Genomic DNA, 24,885 nt, shown 5'->3' with positions numbered 1-24,885 from the left:
GCACATCTTTGGAATGTGGGAGGAAACCGGAGCACCCAGAGGAAACCCACGCAGACACAGGGAGAATGTGCAAACTCCACACAGACAGTCACCCAAGGCTGGAATCAAACCTGGGTCCCTGGTACTGTGAGACAGCAATGCTTACCACTGAGCCACCGTGCCACCCTAAAGGTGATTACTCGTAATCTATGAGGACTTTAGGCATCTTTCACTATGAGAGAGACAAGTGGTCATTTCACAGTTTGAAGACACCTCTCTGCATCAAGCATGGATCAAAGTGAGGCAGCAGGTTTCAATGAGCCACCATAGTCTGTATAGAGAATGAACCCACACATTGTCATCATTCTCCAATATGTACTATCTATCTAGTGAAAAGAGCTAATCAAACCTCACTTTACATTTTGATAACCAGGGAGAGTAGGACCCATTATGATCATAGTAGTAATGTGTGTGGCATCCAAACAAAAGGTGACCGTCTTGTACCAGTATTCACTAATGGGAGGGACAATACAGGTAGTTCTCGGATAATGTGCATTCCGACAGCATGATTTGTATATAACGTTGCTGAGGAATTAAGGAACGTGAGTTTCAAGAACACTTACCTCTGTTGGCAATAGCATGCCATTGGTGATTGTTTCATGCACTTCATTCTGTGCATGCGCTGATGTCCGCACCAAAGACTCTGTGCTGTTCTGCATATGCACTGGTGTCAGTACCTGTCTTCGTACTGTTTTGCGTATGCACCGATGTCAGCTGCTGACAGAGCAGCTTTCTGTGAGAGGTACTGTGGAGAGAGCAGCTTCTTGTGAAAGGTACACTGCTCCTGGATTATCCATTTGAAAAAATAGACAGGCATAGTGACAAGAATGTTAGCAAGAAATGTCTGGTGATAAAATTGCAGGTGCTGAACACAAAAGAAAGGCTACACCATTGGAAGAGTGTCTAGATATTACAAAGTGTTTTGAGTTAAGGAGAGCATATGTTATCCAACTCGCTTAACAGAAATGAGGGAGTCTACCTCATGCACCATAATGACCCTCTGTCTCTGCATTAACAACATTTTTTAGATATACAGTGTTAAATTTACTTTTGTTTTATTGATAAATATAATTTATACCTTCATTCAGGTTGAGCTATACTTTGCATTAGAGTTTTGGGTGATTTTTGAGCAATTGTTAGTTTTATTTTTTGCTGGTCTGTCCCTAACCCCATGTTTCCCATAGGTCCCATTACTTAGTTAACAAAGTTAAAAATCACACAACACCAGGTTATAGTCCAACAGATTTATTCGGAGACATTAGCTTTCGAAGCACTACTTCTTCATCAGGTGATTGTGGAGCAGAATCATATGACAGAATTTATAGCAACAGGATTGCAGTGTCATTGGAATATAACATTAAACAAATTTAGATTGAGTCTTTCATCTTTTAGAGTGATCATGTTAGTTTCAGTTCCTTCATATGTAAATTCCAGAACTTTTTTTAAAGTTTCATTCTGAAGATAGCTTTTAACAAAAGGTGCCATCTCAGCTCAGATAATGCACTGAAGCTGTGAAGTTAAAGTCTGTCTGTGTCCTAATGTTCGCTCAGACTGATTCTATTTCTAAAGTGGGATTTTCAGAATTTTACATGGATTTATGCAGTTTTTTATGTAAAATAAAATGTAATTCTGCAAGTACAAATTCACCCCACAAACTTATATGTCTGTGTGTGTTTGCGCATATGGGTGTGTGTGTGGGGCTGTGAGTGTCTGTACATGAGTGAGTGTAATGGAGTATAAGTCTGTGAGAGGGTGCATGTATTCGTGAGTGTGGGGTGTGTATGTGTGGACGTATGAGAGAGGTTCTGCGTGTATGTGTGGGTCAGTAGGAGAGTGTGTGTGTTTGAGAGAGAGAGAGTGTATTGTGCAGTGGGGCCACCTGTAGTGCAACATGAACCCAAGGTCTCAGTTGAGGCCATCCCCATGGGTACCCAACTTGGCTATCAGCCTCAGCTTGGCCACTTTGCTTTGTTGCCTGTTCCACCTGATGTCTACCTGAAGGTCCGAGCCGAATGTCCCGGACTGCTAAATTGTTCCCCGACTGGGAGGGAACACTCCTGACTGGTGATTGTTGTGTGGTGTCCATTCATCCGTTCCCGCTGCCTCTGCTCAGTCTCACTAATGTACCATGTCTCAGGGCATCGGGCATCATGGCCTGCAGCGTGTGAGATATATAATATTGGCCAAGTCACATGAGTACCGGCTGCGTACATGGTAGGTGGTGTCCTCACATGGGGGTAATGTTTGTCAACACTCTGACATGTCATGCAGAGTCTGCTGTGTCCGGGTTGTATAGTATTGTCCTGAAAGCCAGGCAGTTTGCTGTTAACAATGATTTGTTTGAAATTTGGTGATTGTTTAAAGGCAACAGGTGGAGGCATGGGGAAGGTCTTGGCGAGGTGCTCATCCTCATTTATAACGAGTTGCAGGCTGCAAAGAATATAGTGTAGTTTTTTGACTCCCAGGAAGTATTGGACAATGAAGTGTACCTTATTGGTTGCTTCTCATTCTGTCTCCTGAGGAGGTCATTATGTTTTATTTCCTGTGGCACATCTTGCTTCATGACCACCTGATGAAAAAGCAGTGCTTTGAAAGCTAGTGACTCCAAACAAACCTGGTTTTGTGTGATATTTAGTTTTGTCCATTATTTATATTAAGCGATTTTTTTTATTAAGCAAGGCTTCATTGGAATGCAGGGTAAAAACAATGACTGCAGGTGCTGGAAACCAGAGTCTAGATTAGAGTAGTGCTGGAAAAGGACAGCAGTTCAGGCAGTATTCGAGGAGCAGTAAAATCGACGTTTCGGGCAAAAGCCCTTCATTGGAATGCAACCATAGCATTATAGGACAGCTACCAAGTCTCTTTTCCCTGAAGTGTGGGATTCCAGAACTACAGGGCATAGGTATAGGGTGAGAGGGGATCAATGTAAAAGGGACCTAAGGGGCAGCTTTTTCATGCAAAGGGTGGTGCTGCCAGAGGAAGTGGTGGAGGATGGTTCAATTACAGCATTTAAAAGGCATCTGGATGGGTATATGGATAGGAAAAGTTTAGAGAGATATCGGCCAAGTGCTGACAAATGGGATTAACTTAGATTAGGATAGCTGGTCAACATGGACAAGCTGGACTGAAGGCTCTGTTTCCGTGCTGTACATCTCTATGACTATCTGTGTGAATATTGAAATCTAGGAGAAGCACTGTGATATACTTTATATAAATTAGGAATCACACAACACCAGGTTATAGTCCAACAGGTTTATTTGGAAGCACTAACTTTCAAAGTGCTGTGTCTTCATCAGGTGGTTGTGGAGCAGAATCATAAGACTCAAAATTTATAGCAACAGGATTGCAGTGTCATGGACTGTAGTATTAAACAACATCTTTAGCTTAAATCTTTCAACTTTTAGAATGATCATGTTAGTTTCAGCTCCTTCATATGTAAATCCAAGCACGTTTTTAAAGTTACATCCTCAAGATAGCTTTAACAGTAGGTGTCACCTCAGTTCAGATAATGCATTGAAGGTATGAGGTTAAAGTCTGTCTGTATCCCAGTGTTAGGTCAGATTGATTATATTTCTATAGTGGAATTTACAGAATCTTATATGGATTGATGTAGTTTTTGAGCAATATAAAATGTAATTTTTCAAGTATAAGTTCACCCCATAAACTTAGATGTGTTCAAAGGTTGTGAGAAGATTTGTAGCTCGGGTGCTCGTTGTTGTGGTTCTGTTCGTCGAGCTGGGAACTTAGATTTGTGCGCGTGCAGGGGAGACTGAGTGTGTGTGCATATGGGTGTGTGTGTGTGGCAGTGAGAGAGTGTGTCTATGTATGTGAGTGTAATGGAGTATAGGTCTATGAGAGGATGTATGTGTGGGTGTAAGTGTTGGGGGGAGTATGTGCGAGCATATGAGAGAGGGTCTGCGTGAGTGTATGGGCATGTGAGAGTATATAGTGTAGTGGGGTCACCGGTAGTGTGACATGAACCCAAGGTCCTGGTTGAGGCCATCCCCATGAGGACCGAACTTGGCTATCAGCCGCTACTCGGCCACTTTGCGTGTTACCTGTCCTGAAGTGAGCCTTGGAGGATAGTCACCCAAAGGTCAGAGGTCGAATGTTCCAGACCACTGAAGTGTTCCCTAACTAGGAGGGAACACGCCTCGCTGATGATTGTTGTGCGGTGTCCATTCATCCATTGCCTCTGTTCCATGCCTCAGGACATCCTTGCCTGCAGCATATAAGAGAGACAATGTTGGCTGCGTACACAGTGGGTGATGTCTCCATGTGTAATGGTGGTATCTGTGTTGACACTCTGACACATCTTGCAGTGTCTGGCATGACAGGTTTGTATGCTGTTGTCCTGAAGGCCAGGCACTTTGCTGTGAACAATGATTTGTTTGAGGTTTGGTGGTTGTTTAAAGGCAAGAAGTGGGAACATGGGGAAGGTCTTGGCGAGATGCTCATCCTCATCGATAATGTGTTGCAGGCGTTTAATATTACATTCCAATGACACTGCAATCCTGTTGCTATAAATTCTATGTCTTATGGTTCTGCTCCACAATCACCTGAGGAAGAAGCAGTGCTTCGAAAGCTACTGCTTCCAAATACACCTGTTGGACTATAACCTGGTGTTGTGCGATTTTTAACTTTGTCTACCCCAGTCCAACATGAGCATATCCAAGTCATATTTAAATTAGCATAGGCAGATAAGTGGTTCTGAGTGGTCTGCACTTGCTTGGTATTCTGCACAGATTGCTCATTCTTATACAGCTCCCTTGTTTCCCACCCTTGTGGTAATGAAACAGCCAGCCATCATCTATCTGCCTTGTTGGGACTGCCTGATAGGCTCTGTCAGCCCAGACCCCAATTTCCTAGTTGACAGCGTGTATTTCTATTTGGTATGAAACGTGAGTAAGTTATATATTATATTATCATTTGCTTTAGAATTTGGATTTTAAACTTGAGGCGTTGGTCTATTTTTGTGAAGGTGTTTAAAACTTAACTGAATCATTCTTTCAGAACCACGACTTTCAACCAGGATCTGTCAAGACAGCAGATGACTGCATAGACCCCTGGAGAATTTATGGAAGTTTAAAATGGGGGGGGACTATGAAAGAGAGAAAACATTGAAAAATATTAATTTACTTTTGGGTTTAGTATAATCAAGGACTGATTTTGATTTAGGAAAACCTAGCTGTTGGAAACTTTTGCCCAGTATCACTCTATGATCTGAGGTCGTTTTCTGGAATCGAGTCAACAGTTCAGCCTCTTTGCATCTGAATTGCTGAGGATGGATTGTAGTGTGCAGTCTTTAAAATACTAAACGCCGATTGACCATACCCTTATCTATCTCAGTGTTAAGTAAGTCGTAAGAAGTTGCGAACGCCAGTAATCCTAACCATTTGTATGTTTGAACTTGTGCAGATTACAAGCTACAAGTTCTTTTCCCACAGGCGGCCGTTCACACGGAGCTATTTTTAAATGCAGTGACGTTCTCCATCCGTTCATTGGCTGCCCGTTGGGTTGGGTCAGTTTTAAAAATCCTTCAAAAAAAGGACTCGCCAGAAATATGCGCATGCTCCGCGCTCCAAGTCGAACGCGTCCTCACCTCGACTCCACCCTCTCGCCAAGGGGGGGCGCGCATGCGCAGCCCCGCCCCACCTCTCCGCCGGAGCTGAGCGCGCACCCACGCGTCCCCGCTCCAATCAATGGGCGCGAGCCGCTGAACACTTCGGGAAGTCGTTAGGAAGAAGTGGACGGCGCTGGGCAGTCCCTGTCCAGGAAGGGGGCGAACCATCTCCGGGCTTGATAAGGGTCAGCTTCGGAGGCGTTGCCCGGTGTCGTGCGCTCGCGTGTCCTCGTTGCCGGTTCGAAGGAGCTGGTGTCGGTGCCGTTCAGCGGTGAGTTGGTCGGGGAAGGGATGTGCGAGAGCCGTTGCCGGAGGATGGCGGACAGGGACAAGCGGCCCGTCCTGTTCACACACATCCAGACCGCTTTCAAGACAGACTCTTTCTACAGCAACTACACGGTGACACCGAAGGAACTGGGCAGGTGAGCGCAGTGTTTTTAAAAGCACTTAGACTAACGACCTCTTGAGTTGGCGAATCTTCTCGTGCAGTTCCTTTTTTACTTAACTTTATTTTTTGTGCGGGTAACTCGGTGAGTTTGAAGTTTAGGTTGAAGTTTGTAGGGATGTGTCTCGTTCAGCTTTCGTGACGTGTGCATTTATTTTGTCTGCAGTCAGTTCCTTTTCACTGAACTATCTGCTTTTTTATAGAACGTCTTTGATGTGTTTAAAATGTTTCGGGCTGGTGCGCCGGACTTTATAACGTGGCACTGATCCAGGGCACACGAGTATAAACTTGGTCGAATATGTTACACTTTTTTTTTGTAGTAGAATGTTTTGAAGGTGGAAAACGCGATCAATAAACTTGAGGGTAGAGGTCAGGGCCAAAGCACCTGAAGATACAGCATGCAGAATTGAAATTAGTGAAAGTGGCAGTGCTCAAGCTGAAATTCGAGTTTTGTAGATATGTCGCTTGTGGACGTCAAGGCGATTCTCGAGATAGGCAGACAGGCCAAAGAGAGATCTGAAAGCAGGGATCTTTAAAACCAAAGCCTTGCTTGACTGGAAGTTGGAGTAAGTCAATAAACGTTGATCGAGGTGTATGAGACTTAAATGGGGGCTTGGAAGGCAGAATTTAGGTAATCTTGGTTTAATGGAGGGTAGAATTTGGTAAAATAACTGGTCAGAAGTATGTTGGAGTACTCAAGCCTGGAGGTAATCAAAGGCGATTTTAAGAGCAACTTAGCATCGAAGAGGCAAAGCTGGACATGTTAGAGGTGGGACAGATGCTGTGTGTATTTAATTGAAAGCTCCTATTAATGTCTGTTATGGCACCAAAGTTGCAACTAGACCAGTTTGGTCTCTGGCTGATGATGGTAAGAGTTGGATCCTGGAACTATAGTGTTTAGAGAGGGCATTGATGACAATGGCTTCATCTTAATATCAAATTTGAAGAAATTTCTGCTGTGTTGGAAGTTGATTTTTGGCTAATTTTAGCACCAGAATTGTGATTTGAAGGGGTAGTGATGATGCAGAACTGGTTCTTAGTAGCTTACCAGTTAAGATTAATCTGTGCGCAATGCTGTCAAGTCATAGATGCAGATAAAGAATATAAGAAAAGCAAGCATTAAGGTTCATTACCTGAATGCTTGAAACATTTGTAACAAAGTAGATGAATTAACAGCACAAATCATTGTAAATGATTATGATGTGGTAGGCATCCCAGAGATGTTAAGGGGTTTCAGGACTGTTAGTTAAACATCTAAGTGGGGGGAGGCAATTAGACAACCATAGCTGACAAAGGAACTCAAGAAATGTATCACAGAAAAAGACAGCCTATGAAGTGGCTAAGAGCACTGGGAAATCGGATTGGGAAGACTACAGAAACAAACAGGATAACAAAGAAATAAGGAAGGAAAGGATCAAATGTGAAGGTAAGCTAGCCAATGATATTAGAAATGATGGTAAGTTTCTTTCAATACATACGAGAGACAGATTGATGTAGGAAGGCTAGTGATGGGAGATAAGGAAATAGCTGAAGAACTTAAGTATTTTGTGTCAGTCTTCATGGTGGAAGACATGAGTAATATTCCAACAATTAAGGAGAGTCAAGGGGCAGAGTTGAGTATGGTGGCCATTACAAAGGAGAAAGTACTTGAAAAGCTAAAAGGTCTAAAAATTGATAAGTCTCCTGGCCTGGATGGGCTGCATCCTAGAGTTTTGAGGGAGGTGGTTGAAGAAATAGCAGATGCTTTGGTTGTAATCTTTCAAAAATCACTGGAGTCAGGGAAGGTCCTGAATGATTGGAAAATCATTGTTGTAACCCCCTTGCTTAAGAAAGGATCAAGACAAAAGATGGGAAATTATAGGTCGATTAGCCTAATCTCCAGTTGTAGGTAAAATTCTAGAATCCATCATTGAGGATGAGATTTCCAAATTCTTGGAAGTGCACAGTTGAATTAGAACAAATCATCATGGATTTTGTAAGAAGAGGTTGTGCCGGACAAACCTGTTGGAATTCTTTGAAGAGATAACAAGTAGGTTAGACCAGGGAAACCCAGTGGATGTTATCTACCTAGACTTCCAAAAGGCCTTTGATAAGGTGCCTCGTGGGAGGCTGCTGAATAAGGTGAGGGCCCATGGTGTTCGAGGTGAGCTACTGGCATGGATTCAGGATTGGCTGTCTGACAGAAGGCAGAGAGTTGGGATAAAAGGTTCTTTTTGGAATGGAAGCTGGTGACAAGTGGTGTCCTGCAGGATTCTGTGTTGGGGCTGCAGCTGTTCACTATAATTTATCTGGATGAAGAGACTACGGGCGTTCTGGTGAAGTTCGCCCATGGTACGAAGTTAGGTGGACAGGTAGTTCTGGGGAGGCTACAGAAAGATTTAAAATGTGTTGCTGTTTAAAGCACAGCAGGTCAGGCAGCATCCAGGGAACAGGAAATTCGACGTTTCGGGCATAAGCCCTTCATCTTTCCTGATGAAGGGCTTATGCCCGAAACGTCGAATTTCCTGTTCCCTGGATGCTGCCTGACCTGCTGCGCTTTAACCAGCAACACATTTTCAGCTCTGATCTCCAGCATCTGCAGATCTCTCTTTTTTTACTTTACAGAAAGATTTAGACAGTTTAGGAGAGTGAATTTCATCAGCCATTTATTGGACCAATATGAGTAAATGTGAGGTCTTGCACTTTGGGGGTAAAAAACAACACAGGCATAGACTATTTTATAAACTGTGAGAAAATTCATTAAGCCAAAATACAAAGGGATCTAGGAGTGCTCATACAGGATTCTCTAAAGGTTGATTTGCCGATGGAGTCCGTGGGTTAAGAAAGCAAATGTAATGTCATTCCTCTTAAGAGGGTTGAAATGTAAAAGCAGTGATGTGCTACTGAGACTCTATAAAACTCTGGTTAGGCCCCATTTAGAAGGACATACTGGCACTGGAGCATGTCCAGCAGAGATTCACGTGGATGGTCCCTGGAATGGTATGCCTAACATATGATGAACGGCTGAGAATCCTGGGAATGTATTCATCAGAGTTTAGAAGGTTGAGGGGAGATCTAATAGAAACTTACAAGATAATGCATGGCTTAGAAAGGGTGGACGCTGGGAAATTGTTTCTGTCAGGCGGGGCTACTAGGACTTATGGGCATCGCCTTAGAATTGGAGGGGGTCAATTTAGAACGGCACGGTGGCAGTGGTTAGCACTGCTGCCTTACAGCGCCTGAGACCCGGGTTCAATTCCCGACTCAGGCGACAGACTGTGTGGAGTTTGCACATTCTCACCGTGTCTGCGTGGGTTTCCTCCGGGTGCTCCGGTTTCCTCCCACGGTCCAAAGATGTGCGGGTCAGGTGAATTGGCCATGCTAAATTGCCCGTAGTGTTAGGTAAGGGGTAAATGTAGGGGTGTGGGTGGGTTGCGCTTCGGCGGGTGGGTGTGGACTTGTTGGGCTGAAGGGCCTGTTTCCACACTAAATAATCTAATCTAAATGGAAATGAGACATTTCTTTGGCTAGAGTGTGGTGGGCCTGTGGAATTCACGTCACGGAATGCAGTGAGGCCAGGATGTTAAATATCTTTAAGGCTGAGATTGACAAATTCTTAATCTCTCAAGGAATTAAGGGATGTGGGGAGAGTGCAAGTAAGTGTGCTAAAATACCCATCAGCCATGATTGAATGGCAGAGTGGACTCGATGGGCTGAATGGCCTTACTTCCACTCCTCCTTCTTATGGTCTTATAGCACGTAGAGCAAAAACAAGAATAAATCTAAAGATCCTTGGGGTATCTGTAGCTAATGAGAAAAAGCAAGGGTGTAAGGTGAAAATTTTAATAATTTGTTATCTTACAAGGTAACCTTATTTATTTCTCATGCAGCCCATTTATTTACTGTTATCTATAGTTTAGTTTGTAGCTAAGAATCAGAAATCTGTGCGACCAAAAACCACCTGAGAAACTTTATTTTTAGATTAGATTCCCTACAGTATGGAAACAGGCCCTTCGGCTCAATAAGTCCACACCAACCTTCCAAAGAGTAACACACACACAATTCTCTACCCTATATTTACCCCTGACAATTACACCTAATGCTACAGGCAATGTAGCACAGCCAATTCACCTGGCCTGCACATCTTTGTATTGTGGGAGGAAACCAGAACACCTGGAGGAAATATTCTCAGACGCAGGGAGAATGTGCAAACTCCACACAACAGCCCCTCGAGGCAGGAATCGAACCTGGATCCCTGGTGCTGTGAGGCAGCAGTGGTAACCACTGTGCCACCCATACTTGAACTCTCTTTTTGATGGTGCAGTGTGATACTGATAACTGCTGTGTTTTGGATGGACATATCTGTCCTCTTAGATGAGAATATTAGTCTTTGGCACTATTTCAAAAGAAGATCAGAGGATTATTTCTACTTTCTTTAAATTTAAGTATTTGGTCAATTTAAGTAGACCTACCCAGCAGAAATGGGCGGATACAGATCCCAAAATAGATGTGTTGCGTATTTCTTGGTGTTCATCTGAACTTCATTACTCCATGTAATTTTGTAAATAGAACATGGATGTCATTTAAAGGGGCAAGAAAGTTGTGAATATCAAAGGTCACTGGCCTGTTACTTGAACATAATAAAGTTTTGATTAGAAAAGGCGTTAAGATTGTAGGAATTGTTTGGCAGTTTTGAACAGTCAATTGACCTGCCTCAATTCGTAATTCTTGTCCTAAATCAAAGCACTGAATTCCTTCCTATTGTTCCTCCAACATTGCCTCCAATGATTTTGATTTTTACTTCTGTACGTCTTCTACTTTGACTATAAGAAAATGCAAATTGACGTGCAAATCTGAAATTGTGAACTTAAATACAGAACTGTTCAGTTTCCACATTTGTCATTTGAGAACTTGTATTCTGGGAAGTGGCCATGTGGTTATCATGCTTTTGTATTTCAGATTGAATCACAGCAGCTACGGTGACTTCATGTCCTTCTTGAAATGGCTTTGCTACAGTAGAATTGGATAATTTCAAAGTAATGGCTGTTACTAGAGTACCGGGCTTGAACTTGTGGTTACAGAATACTGGGGGATGCAATGTAAGCTTGAGATGATGATAAAAGTATTTGAAGTATTTTAACTGTGGTCAAGGTCAGGTTTATAAAGTTGAGTAGAACTATTTTGCCAGTTGAAATGCAATGTAGAAAGGGTCAATTTTGGAATAGTTTGAAAATTGGGATGTAAATCATGATCTTGCTGTAGTGGAGAACCATTGGACGGTAATGAGAATTGTAGTTTTGTGGCAAAAAGCTTGGGATGCATGAGAAAGTTCTGCACAATTGAATTTTCAAATGTATTTTTGGTAAGCTCTTTTCATTCTGCTGTTGCATCTTGTTTTGGAATGATCTAGATTACATTTCCCTCAACTCAACTAACAAAAATTTGGCTTCAAGTTGAAGTTTAACAAAAAAGCTGTTGATGCTGCCTGTTACCCATTCACTGTGGTACTGCTATACAGTATTCGCAAATTCCTGATAAAGGGCTTTTGCCCAAAACATCAACTGTCCTGCTCCTCAGATGCTGCCTGACCTGCTGTGCTTTTCCAGCACCCCACACTCTACTCTCATCTTCAGCTTCTGCAGTTCTCACTTTTGCTGAAAATTCAGCAAGAGTTTAGCTTTTGCGTTTTTTATAAAAACGCTTCACACATCACCTTTAGACTACTTAATGTGAAAATAGGCCCTTCAGTCCAACAAGTTCACACCGACCTGCTGAAACACAACCCATTCCCCTACATCTACCCCTTCACCTAACTGGGGCACCTGGAGGTAACCCACGCAGACATTGGGAGAATGTGCAAACTCCACACAGTCACCTGAGGTGGGAATTGAACCCAGGTCTCTGGCACTGTGAGGCAGCAATGCTAACCACTGTGCCACTATGCCGCACACTGTGCCAGCCACTATCTTTATCCTAGTCCCCATTAAAACAATTGCTATCTTTCTCTAGTACTCCACCCCTCAGTTCTGATCCTTAGGTCCAAAGATGTAGATTTAACAATGAACACCAAGTTTAGTCATATACAACTGGGAATGGTTAGACAATGCACTAATATATCCTTTTCTCAACTGCCAAAAACTGCTCATTAATCGATTAAATCTTTAAATGCTAAAATAACCACACGCTTTCTTGTGGGAGAAAGTGAGGACCTCAGATGCTGGAGACCAGATTTGAAAAATGTGGTGCTGGAAAAACACAGCAGACCAGGCAGCATCTGAGGAGCAGGAGAATTGACGTTTCCGGCATAAGCCCTTTTTCAGGAATTCTTTCCTGAGGAAGGGCTTATGCCTGAAACGTTGATGCTGCCTGGCCTGCTGTGTTTTTCCAGCACCACATTTTTCAACCACAAGCTTTCTTGTGCTGTAAATCATTACCTTAAACCCCTTTTTCCCCACTCTAACAAGAATTGTGGAGTGTTGGAGACTTTCTCTCTGAGCTTGGACTCTGGCTAGTCTGTCACATGAAAGCAGGTAGTGCTTGAGGGGTTAGATTTGTTTTGAAGGTTCACATGTTTTCTCTATGCTTTGACCTGCATATTCCTGACAGTGGCTTCTAATCTATCTTGATTGGTCACGAATCACAGACTCCCTTGAGTCCTTAGGGAGTTGGACATCTTCTTCAAATATGCCTCAGAGACATTCCAAATTGCTTTCTCTGACTGGTTTCCTGTCATGACTCAGTTCTAAGCAAAGCAATTTCTTTTTGGAGTCTGACATCTGGTATGGAATCTCCTAGCTGGTTTTGAGCAATAAGCACCTTGATATTCTGCCCAAGTTAGTTTTGGGCAGAATGCTGATATTCACTGCCTTTCTTGCCAACTATCACTTGCAGAGCCCCAAGTGTAACAATTTAGTATTGTTGGCTTTGTTCCTAAAGAGTGCAAGATTGAACATGCCTTTTTTCAGCAGTGTTTCAAACTAGTGAAATCACTTCAGATATTGAACTCTTTAATTTAATTTGAACATTAATTTGCAACAAATTGCCTTTTTAAATTTTGAATTATTGATTTATTTTTAGCAAAAATAGGACTGTAGTAAAATTGTGTTGAAGTGGCCTAATTTGCAGTTGGATGATAAGACTGATGTTTGATTTGGTTCTCCTTATTGCAACGTTTTAGTTTCCAACATGAGGTAAGAACAATGGAAGATCAAAATTTCGGTATTCCTCACTCGAAGAATAATTTTGAAATTAAGTAGCTTCATCTGGCAGCCTGGTGGAGATCCAAAAGACAATTGATAGTCCTCTTTTCATTACTTTTTATGAAATAACTTGATTCATCAGCTCAAGTTTGCGATCATCATAGTTTTCTATAAGCATAGAATCTGTCCTGTGATTTATAATGAAACAGTTCTGGTTTTCATATAGTTGATCATTTTAACCTCAGTTTTACAGGAGAAGAATACACTTTTGTCGAAGCGTTTCATCTTGCATATGTAAGGACAATTAGAATCATAGATTCAAGAAGTAAACCAAAATTTCTACTGAAAGAAGGTTGATTGCCAAGTGAATTCTAGTAGAGGTGCTACCATGCATAGCAACACAACGGCTGGAGGAGGAGCGCCTCATCTTCCGCCTAGGAACCCGCCAACCACAGGGGATGAACTCCGATTTCTCCAGTTTCCTCATTTCCCCTCCCCCCCCCCCACCTTGTCTCAGTCAAATCCCTCGACCTCAGCACTGCCTTCCTGACCTCTCCGGCCTATCACCTTCACCTTGACCTCCTTCCACCTAGCGCATTTCCAACGCCCCTCCCCCAAGTCCCTCCTCCCTACCTTTTATCTTAGCATGCTGGGTGCACTTTCCTCTTTCCTGAAGAAGGGCTCATGCCCGAAACGTCGATTCTCCTGCTCCTTGGATATTGCCTGACTTGCTGCGTTTTTCCAGCAACACATTTTCGGCTACCATGAGAATGCCTCAATTAATGATCGACAGTTATCTGGCAGTATTTGTTTACATCTTAAATTCAACTGCTTGATTCTGGTTAGGGCATGCCTTTAAGAAATTAGCTAATGGTTTATTTTGTTGAGTTAAAATTAGTGCAGGGCATGTACGTATTCTTTTTATCTGCAAAGAACCGGGCTCTGCACATCTGATATATACAGCTGCCAATATACACAAGTATGCCACGCTGTGAACATGATTGAAAATTCCAAATTTTGTGTAATTTTTCAGTCAAAATTCCATAGCAAATGTTGTCCAATTGCTAAATTGCATTTAATGTTGTACATTGTTGAAAGTTCCCAAACATGAGCACATTGGGTATGGTCCATGCCTTGTTGCAAACAGCCAAAAGGATACATAGTTTGATACAATCCGCCAGTCAGTAGAATACGTGGCTTACATACCTGGCATTATATTGGTGCTGAGCTTCATGCACTTATCACCCAAATGAGTAATAGAACATCTTTTTTGGCTTGATGACCACATCCTGTGTGTGGTAAGCACCACTCTTGATGTAGTTGTAATCATGTTGAAACATTTTAGCTTCGCCTGTAGCTCAAACTTTGAGATACCTTACCCTTCCAGGGTAACTAGTGGTTGTCTGAGCACTTTTCTGGACCGAGAGCCTGGGTCTTTTCACGAGTTTGTGCAATATACAGCACAAAATGATCTGATCAGATGGGTTTGCACCTGATTTTTTTTTACAAAGAAGTTTGCAGGATGACCCAAGTGGCTTGAACCTTATTTTGAGGTTGCCAATTAGCTGATCTTCTAGCCTGTGAAGCTACAATAATCCCAAAATGCATGCTGACTATCAACAGTAGGTTTTTTTCCAGCAGTAGTCCAGTTATGGTTTTGTTCCAACTGTGCACACCACAGCAAGTTTTAATTACTAGGCGTATCTATTCAAAAAATGGGAAATTTTAAAGCTCAATGTCAAAGATACATTGCAGGATTAAGATTTATTCTATTGTTAATCCTTTCATCCCATTGCAGAGGCAAGTTTGCTGTTGTTAAAAAATGTATAGAAATGGCTACCGGGAAAGAATATGCAGCTAAGTTTATGAAGAAAAGGCGTCGAGGTCTGGATTGTAAAGCTGATATCGTACATGAAATTGCTGTACTTGAAATGGCAAAGTCGAATCCACGTGTGGTGGACCTGCATGAGGTGTATGAAACTACACATGAAATTATCCTTGTCTTAGAATAGTAAGTATTCTCCTCTTGCTGAAATGCACACAGGTGTGTTTTTCAAAATAAATTTTTTAACAATTTTTATCCTTTTCATCTCAATGTTGGGCTGTTTTCAGAGCATAATTGAAGCTAGTTGCACATTGATTTTTTTGAAAAATGATTGATAAAGTTTCACTCGACATTAGTAAAATTTGAAGCCCATGGGAGTAAAGCCACAATGCCTGTCTGGATACAAAGTTGACTGTGACGCTAAAAGTGGCCATTGTTTTTTAGGCTGGATGGAGGCATAGTAATGCCTCGCTGGAGGTTGGTATTAAGGCCATTGCTCTTTTTGATATACATCCAAGTCTTGTGTGGAGTGGACCTCTTTTCAAACTTCAGAGGTGACGAAGCTTGAAAAGATATATTATCCTGCTCACTGTATTATTGGACATCTGAAAAGAGCAGGCATATATTGCAGAGAAGAATGAAGTGATGCATTTCGGAAAGAAGAATGTAGGTGAGGCAAAATAGACAAATTATGCAATATTAATTATATGTTGAGGAACAGACTTGGGAGTTTACTTCAAGTACCATTTAACTTGAAGGTGGCTGGACAAATCAAATAAACGTATGCATGGAATCTTTAGTTTTGTAAACATAGTCATATAGTACAAAAGCAAAGAATTTATGCTGAACCTTTGTGAATTGCTAGTTAGATCTAGGCTAGAACGTTCTGGATGAGGGCTTCTGGAAACATACATAGGAGATCTACCAGAACAGTGCCAAGAATCTAGAGCTCTAGTTGTGTACAGACTAAAAAAGCTGGGGATTTTTACTTTGATTTGAGTATTTTGATAGAATGAATGAAGACAAACTGTTACTATTTACAGATTGAACACCAAAGGGCATAAATTTTAAACAATTAATAGAAAATGCCAGGGGAAGATAAGAATTAGAACCAATAATGTTTTTCATACTTAAATGTTCCTTTCCAGTGCTGCTGGGGGAGAAGTCTTTAATCTGTGTGTAGCTGATCGAGATGAAGCGCTCTCCGAAAGGGATGTAATCAGACTTCTTCGACAGACTCTTGAAGGAGTGGTTTTCTTACACCAAAACAATATTGTACACCTAGATTTAAAGGTAAGTTTTTTTTTGAAGTAAGACTTTATTTTGAGAAAATGCTTCACTAGTGAGCTGTTGACAAGTCTGTTTGAAAGTAATAGCTTGGTTTAAAACATTCTGAATATTTTAGACTCTTGAAGACTAGTAAGTAATTCTGTTTTATTTCTGTATTTAAAAAAAATATAAAAATATATTCTTAGAAATTCCTGTCCTTTATCTATTCCACCACTAGACTCATTCCCCTTCCCTCCCTTGTCAGTGTTCTGCAGGGCTTGTCCCTTCCGGAGCACCCTGGAACATTCCCTCCTGCACTTCACCCCAGTCCATGCCACCTGCCCATGCAATCATAGATGCAACACTTGTCTGTTAATCTCCTCCCTCCTTGCAATACAAGATTCCACACACAATTTCCAGTGAAGCAGCAACTTGCCTGCACTTCACTGTTATATTCTCTGCACCAGTGCAACTTCTGGGGAGACAAGTCATAGACTCTGTGACCTTCTTTGCTGGACCCCTATGCACTGTTTGTGAAAATGACCCAAAGCTTCCAGTTGTCCGCACTCTAATACATCATCTTGTTTCTGTGTCAACATTTCTGTCTCAGGCCTGCTGCAGTATGCAGTAAGGCTCAACTCCTCCTGGAGGGGCAACACCTTATCTACCACAACAAAAGCAGGAATTGCTGGTGAAACTCAGCAGATCAGGCAGCATCTGTGGGGAGAAAGTTAATATTTCAAGTCCAGTCACTCTTCAGATTTCATAAACACTACTTTTGCAAGCTGACAATGAGGTTTTGAAGGGGAGCAAAGTGAAGATAAGCAGGTGAGTGGAGATGGAGCTGAGAGCGAGCGGGAGGTAGAAAGATATGAAAGGGGTAGGCAGTCATGGAGATTATTGATTATTGGCCAGGGTGGAAGAGAAGTTAAATAAGTGATAATGAGCTGTTAATTAGAATGGTGAGGCTGTGCTGTGTCACAACAGGGTGGGTTTAAAAAAATGCAAGAATAATATTGGTTCTAACCAAGTTGAATGCGTTGGTGTGTCTTAGACTGTGGGATCCCCAAGTTTAAAATAAGATGCTTTAAGCTTGCGCTGCACCTCTCTGAGCCACTGTAGTAGGCCTGCAACAAAAATCTTGGCCTGAGAGCAAGATGGTATGTTGAAGTGGCAGGCAAATGAAAGGTCAGGGTCATTTGTACTGACAGAGCGTGTGTGACTGCTTTGCAGAAAACATAGGATGTGTTTTATCTCCCCAGTGTAGAGGAGACCGCATTATGAACAGTAAATACAATAGATTAAATTGAATGAAGCATAAGTAAATTGCTGCTTCACCTGAAAGTTATTTCTGGTGTCGAGGAAAGGAAGGAGGTAAACTAGCAGGTGTTACACCTGTGATTGCCTAGGCAGGTGCTGTTGGGGTGTGAGGTAGTGTTGGGAATGGAGGAAGAAATAAAAACGTCAGCGGGAACAGTCCCTGTGGAAAGCTGACAAAAGAGAAGAGTATTTCTGGTCATGACATCTCGCTGGAGGTGACAGCACCTTTCGATCCTTTTCATCTCGAGGCTGGTTGTTGTGGGAGGGCAGAAAAGGGGTGAAGAAGGAGGTGTAAGCGTGGGTCAGATGCAGCTAAGAAGCCTGTCCATAACTTCAGGCATCCTTAGTTGAGGAAAAGGGTGGACATTTGAAGGTGGCATCCCCAGAAATAGAAACAGATGTCAAGAGAGGAGTTTGAGTGGATGTTGGAGGTGAAATTGATAAATGTTTCCAATTCCACATGAGGCACAGATAATGAGAATAGCAAGAGTCTTTCCCAAGACTGAGTTCAAAACTAGGGGGTGTATTTACAAGGTGAGAGGAGAAAGATTTAGAAGATATGAGGGGCAATTTTTTTGTGATTTGTGAGTAGAATGAACTGCCAGGTGAAGTGGTGAATGCAGAAACAGTTACATTAAAGACGTTTGGACAGGTACATAAAGAAGAGGTCATATGGGGGGGGGGGGGGAGATATGTGCCAAACACAGACAAGTGAACTAGTTTAGTTTGGGATTATGGTCGACAAGTACTATTCGGACCGAGGGGTCCATTTCCATGCTGTATGTCTGAATGAAAGAGAGAGTTTTCTTTTTAGAACATCAAATGAGCTGGAGAACAAAGTAGAGGTTTGGGGCAGTGCAGCTCTATGACATTGTGAGGTGGTGCTGATGAGGGAAGTCATCTTTCACCTAGGTACCTTACAGCCTTCAGGGCTCAACATTGAGTTTAACAATTTTAGTGCATGAACACCACCTCCTTTTGTCTATTGTGCATCCCCAGTCCCCCTGATCCTGTCCTGAACAAAAACAGGAGTTGTTGGAGAAATTCGACAGGTCTGGTAGCATCTGTGGAGAGAAAGCATAGCTGACATTTCACATCTAGTTACCTGTGCAAAGTTTTGAAGTTTAGCACAATAACATGAATTCAAACACCATTTTCTGAAGACCAGTCTAAATGCTGTATTCTGGAAAGGGGAGAAAATTTAAAAGTTAGGAATACTTGTGTGGAATATTTTGGTTTTTGCAAATTTCATCTGTGCACATTAACACCTTTTTTGATTCTTCTTAATGTATAACAACCTGCCATGTTCTTTTCACTTTTTTTTCTGCAGCATAGGTTCTTTACTTTTGCCTTTTTTAAACGGGTTTCTATTTTTAACCAATTCCTGCAGATTGTGCAAATTGCTTTTCAAGCCATGGAAACTCTTTAGTTATTGACATCATTTGAATGTGGCCTAGTGATGCTATGACTCATAAATCTATTCTTGAGGAAATTACCCAACATTCCACAAATTTATTACTAGCAAAACAACTTGTATAGTGGCTAAATATTTTTAAATTAGGCTGGTATACATACAAGTCCATAATAAATTGACATTTTAACACTACTTTTGTTCACATTTTAGCTAACTTTTTGCATTTTTTATCGTGATTTTCCTTTTAGCCACAAAATATTTTATTAACCAGCTCATCCCCATTGGGTGATATAAAGATTGTTGATTTTGGCTTGTCCAGGAGAGTTGACAATGTTGGTGAATTAAGAGAAATCACTGGAACACCTGAGTACATTGGTAAGACTCGTTTTTCTTTTGAAAGGACGTTTATAGAATTTGTTTAAAATGTACTAGTGTGCTCAGTGGTGAACTACACTTCAAGACAGTGCAAGCAACCTGTTTTGTGCTGTGGTTTAACTTGCAAGGTAGTACTTAACTTTGGATTATTTGTTGTGTTGCATGGGCATTATTTGTTGAATGACTGATTGATTGATTGTTGTGTAAACTTTATTTTTTCTGAAGGTGGGGTCTCCTTGCTGAGATCCAAGAATCCTCCTTTTGATATGTAATGAAACATGGTGGTTCAGTTTGTGATGGCCAGAATATTGAGGTTTTTTTTGTTTCTTTCCTCAAATTCCTATACTTTGCTACACACTGCATTCCTCTGCCATATGACTGTCTTTTAAAAGACATCTCTTTGATCAGCTTTTGAACCTAATACTCTTCTTTTTTTTAACTTAAGAAGCTTTGGCTTCCTTCCCCTTTCTATGTTGACAGGTAACAATCTCCAAAGTAGAGTGTGATAGACATTGTGAGAAAATTGGCCTACTGCTAACCTGTACAAATGTTTAAGAGGACATGGACATGGTGGAATAGGTATCTATCTGGCAGGTAAAAATTTAATAGGCTGCACTTTTGGAAGGAAGAATGAGGCAGGAAAACATCAAGGGGTGTAATTTGAAATAGGACGTGAAAATAGAGACTTGGGAGCGTATATGAAGAGATGGTTGGTAGCTTAGGTTGAGAAAGCAATTAAGTAGGCATACTGGATCTTGAATTTTATAAACAGTCATGAAATACAAAAATAAGGAAACTATGAACACATTTTAAAGAACACAGTTTTTCCCTACATTGGAGAAGTGTCCAGTTCTTGCATCACACTTAGGATATGAAAGCTTCAGACAGGATGCAGAAAAGAAGATACAAAAATAGCTCTAGGGATGACATTCAGTTTGAAGATTCATTACGCTGGGTTTTTTCTCAGTGAAGATTTTTTTTAGTTTACCTACTCAATCAGGGGTTGAGAAAGATTTGATCAAGAGAAATTGTTCCCATTGGTAGGAAGAATACGAACTCCAGCTCCATTCAGAATAAAGACTTATTAACCATACTATTTGCCTCCTTAGTTGTTTGCTGTAGCCGTTCATTCATATTTTTGTATGAAGGCACCAAAATCTAATCTGAATACAAACATTTAGTTATCATTTAATTAATACTTACTTACAATGAGAATTCTCATTTTTCTATATTATGCTCCACCTGTCACTTTGATTTAAGCAGCGTATATTCTTCCACATTTATCCTCAGGCTTACTGTCCAATTTAGCTTTGCGTTATCACTAAATTTGGTCTCAATTCAGTCATCCAAGTTGATTTTGATAGCATGTAGCTGAAGTCCTCTCACTGATCTTTGTGGTGCCCCACTGTTTATAACCTACCAACTTTTAACAAGTCTCATTTATTCCTACTCTCTGCTTTCCATGCTTTAATAATTGTGCTGTCCATGCTAATGTATAACCCCAACCTGTGAGCCCTTGTAGAATCTTTTTATTGAGCCCTTACTGAATGCATTTGGATTTCCAAAAGGCACCTCATCCAGAGATTCTCCTTTTTTTATCTATCTACTTTTTCTCATTAATCGAGCTTTTTTATTGTACGTTAAACATAATTTGCACTTCATAGAAGTTAATCTTAAGAATATTTCAACTTAATGTAGTTTTTCTTGCAGCTCCTGAAATCTTGAACTATGACCCAATTTCAACAGAAACAGACATGTGGTACGTTACTATTGTATGATAATAGTAGTATTTCTTTCACCCCTTCTGAGTAGTTCCAACAAAGTGAGTAAAGTTTTATGGTGAGTGAATCTGCAGGCCAGTAAATGGGAGGAAATGTATACTGCAGGATCCACACAATTTCATTCCAGTGCAGATTCACCTGAAATTGGTTATCTTTGTCACATTTACTGCTACTGGCATTGCTCTGTAGCTCGAACATTTGCTTCTCTGTTGTCATCTCCATAGAGTTAGGACTTTTTTTTTAAAAAGAAGGCTTTTTAACAGAATGCAAGCCATATTTTGTGTTTAAACTGTTGGTACAAACTTAAAGCAGTATTGACTAAGCAATATTTTTGTGTGCATCTTTAGGTTTTAAGGAGTAGAAGTGAATGTTTCATTTTTAACACAATGGAACAATCCACTTCATACATATGCTTTACACTGTTCCTTAAGTAGGTATTCAGCTCTCCACGAGCCATTCCAAAGTAATTCTCAAGGCCCAAGGCTATACTTCAATTTTTCTCTTTCCTAACATTATAACTTCTTGTTAACTATTGAATTGCACTCATAGTGGGATTTCTCAGGATTGTCCCTCAACGGCAAGCTTAATGAATTTTCCAGTATTTCTTCAAATGGTCATAGAAGACCTTTCTTATTCAAACATCAGGTACCACTTACTTGCTGCTTGGTAAACCGTAGAGTCTTTGAAGTTTTTTTAAAATTTTTCTCCCCAGTCATTGAAGTTCAGTGAAATGTTTTTAAGAAAATAATCAATAAAGTAATACAATATGATCTAATTTCTTCCCAAGGACTATACCCATCTTCGTACAATATAAATTGAATTTGTCATCAGGTGGAAATGTTGTTTTAGCTATTTTTGTATTGGTAGTAACCAGGCAGTTTAAAGCATAAATACTTATAAACTGACATTTTCAAGTCCTTTTTTCTGGGACTTTAGTGGTTAGAGTACAAGCTCCCAAATATGGATGCTATTGCTATTGCCTCCAAGTGTGAATGTCTTGACAGTGTTTCCAGCAAAATATCCTTTGGTGTATTAAACTTTAATAGTCTAATCATCTACAAGGCAAATCAGGAGTTTGATGGAATATTGTCCATTTGCCTAGATGATCAGTAACTCCAACAGCATTCCAATTTTACAGTATCCGGAACAAAGTTTGCTTGATTGGCACCACATTCACTCCCTCCATTGAAGCTCAATAGGAGCAGTGTATACCATCTACAAGAATGCACTGTAGCATTTTACCAAGGTTCCTTAGACAGGAATACCACCATCTACAAGTTCCCCTCCAAACCACACTCCATCCTAACTTGGAAATACATTGTTGTCCCTTTGGTGTCATTGGGTTGATAATCTGGAATCTCACCTCCATCAACACTGCGGATGTAGCTAGAGCACATGGACTGGATGGGTCAAATAGGCGGCTCATGACCACCTCCAGGGCAGCCAAGGAATGGTAATAAATGCTGGTCCAGTTTTTCTAAACACTGTTAGAAATCAGTGTTAATTAACCATTAGCAGGCAGTAACGATCATAAAAAGACCATAAGACATAGCAGGAGTAAGCCATTCATCCCATCAAGTTTGATCTATCACTTAGAGAGATCGTGACTGTTCTAATCATCAATTCCATTTCTCTGCAATTTCTCTCTAATCCTAGATTCCCTTACTGATTTTAAAAATATGTTTAGCTCTGCCTTGAATAAGGCTGTTAAGTATATCAGCCCTCTGCAGTAAAAAATTCCACTGTAGAAATTACCCTCAGTAGAAAACCCTCATTTGTCTTTAATGTGCAATATTTTATTCTGAGACTTGTCCTATAATCCTAGACTCTTCAACTGGAAACCACCTTTCTGCATCTACGCTGTCAAGTCACCTTATTGAAGCATACATGATTCTTAGGGATCATCTCATTCTTCTAAATTCTAATAAATATATGTCCAACCTACTCAATCTCTGCTCATAAAATAGTCCCTCCATATCTAGTATTAGTGAGTGACCTTTTGGGTCACCTATAATGCCAGTATTTGTTTAGATAAGGGCCACAAGGTTGTGACCTAAGTAGTATGTTGTATTGTTTGTGCAAAACCTCCCTATTTCTATATTTTATTGGCTTTGAAATCAACACCAATATTCCATTTTGCTTCCCTATTACCTGTTAAACTTTACTACTAGTTTTTTTCTGATTCATGGAGAGGGACTTCCAGATCCCTCTTCTGAAACATCCTGCAGTCTTTCTCCATTTTACATAATATTCAACTTCTATATTCATCCTCTAAGCTCCCATTCCGTAGGTCATAAAAAGTTAACCTGGTAAATATTTAAGTATTGTCCCATCAGGTAGCTTGAATCATTTGAATCTTTGAGTCATACAGCACCAAAACAGACTTTGGTCCACCTTGTCTCTGTCGACCAGATGTCCTAAACTGGTCTCATTCCATTTGCCAGCAGTTGACCCATATGCCTTTTTGAACCCTTCCTATACATGTGCTCATCCGGACACTCTTTAAATGATGTAATTGTACCCACCTCCACTTCCTCTGGCAGCTCATTCCATGTGCACATAAGAGACCAGAGGGGCAACGTTTTTAAGTCCCTCTGTGCTTCCATAAACTTACGCCATCTAGTTTTGGACTCCCCTGCCTTGGGAAAAAGACCGTGGCTATTCACCCTTTCCATATCCCTTTCCAGCCTCTCCTATAACTTAAACCCTCCAATCCCGGCAACATCCTTGTAAATATTTTCTGCACCATTTCAAGTTTAACAACACTTCCAACGAACCACCACTGCAGCACAGACGAACTTTGAAAAACAGAGGAGAACCATCTATAAGTAGTCAAGAAGAATGGATACTCAAAAAACAGTGCGCAGATTCCTCAAGAACAAACCATGACAAGCAGACAAAACACAGCCAGAAACAATAACCACCTTCCATATGTTAAAGAAGTTTCAGAAATGACAGCCAGACTAATGAGACCCCTCGGAATCCTAGTAGCATACAAACCCACCAACACTCTCTCAAACAAAAACTAACAAACTTAAAAGACCCAGTACAACCCATGGACAAAACCAACGTCATCTATAAAATTCCATGCAAGGACTACCACAAAACTACGTAGGACAAACAGGAAGAAAGTTAGCCACCAGGATACATGAACACCTGCTAGCCACAAAAAGACATGACCCTCTCTCCCTCGTAGCCCTACACACATAGGAAAAAAAATACCATTTCGACTGGGACAACACATCTATCCTGGGACAGGCTAAGCAAAGACATGCCAGAGAATTCCTAGAGGCTTGGCACTCCAACCACATTGCCATAAACAAACACATAGATCTAGATGCCATCTATCAACTCCTCAGAAAACGAACAGGAAATGACATCACCAGGAACCCCATCCAGGAGAAAGATCTAAATAGAAAGCAGGAGACAACAGCTTTGCTTCACTTGGAGGTTGCCACTGATGATGTTACCTAGCCAGGTAATGAAACATCTGGATATCAAACCTACAGCTCAGCGAGCAAACCTACACCCTAAACCTCACCTGTGCTACAAACCTTACATCTTTCTTAGAGCAAGGAGACCAGAATTGAATGCAGTATTCTAAAAGTGGCTTCAC

The 24,885-nt window shown here is 41.0% G+C and overlaps 1 protein-coding gene across 1 annotated transcript in view; it reads left to right on the top strand.

The window, feature by feature from the left end:
• The first annotated feature begins 5,673 nt into the window (after positions 1-5,673).
• LOC132817523 (serine/threonine-protein kinase 17B-like) overlaps positions 5,674-24,885 on the top strand; it is a 31,002-nt gene continuing 11,790 nt past the window's right edge. The window contains exons 1-5 of the mRNA XM_060828012.1: positions 5,674-6,084; positions 15,084-15,296; positions 16,259-16,403; positions 19,362-19,488; positions 21,199-21,247. Coding sequence (XP_060683995.1) covers positions 5,954-6,084; positions 15,084-15,296; positions 16,259-16,403; positions 19,362-19,488; positions 21,199-21,247 — 665 coding nt within the window. The 5' untranslated portion in view covers positions 5,674-5,953. The remainder of the gene's footprint in view (positions 6,085-15,083; positions 15,297-16,258; positions 16,404-19,361; positions 19,489-21,198; positions 21,248-24,885) is intronic.

Source organism: Hemiscyllium ocellatum, chromosome 7 (assembly GCF_020745735.1).
Source record: "Hemiscyllium ocellatum isolate sHemOce1 chromosome 7, sHemOce1.pat.X.cur, whole genome shotgun sequence".
NCBI lineage: Eukaryota > Metazoa > Chordata > Chondrichthyes > Orectolobiformes > Hemiscylliidae > Hemiscyllium > Hemiscyllium ocellatum.
Note: the sequence above shows the minus strand (reverse complement) of the source record. Positions and strands in the feature narration are given on the sequence as shown.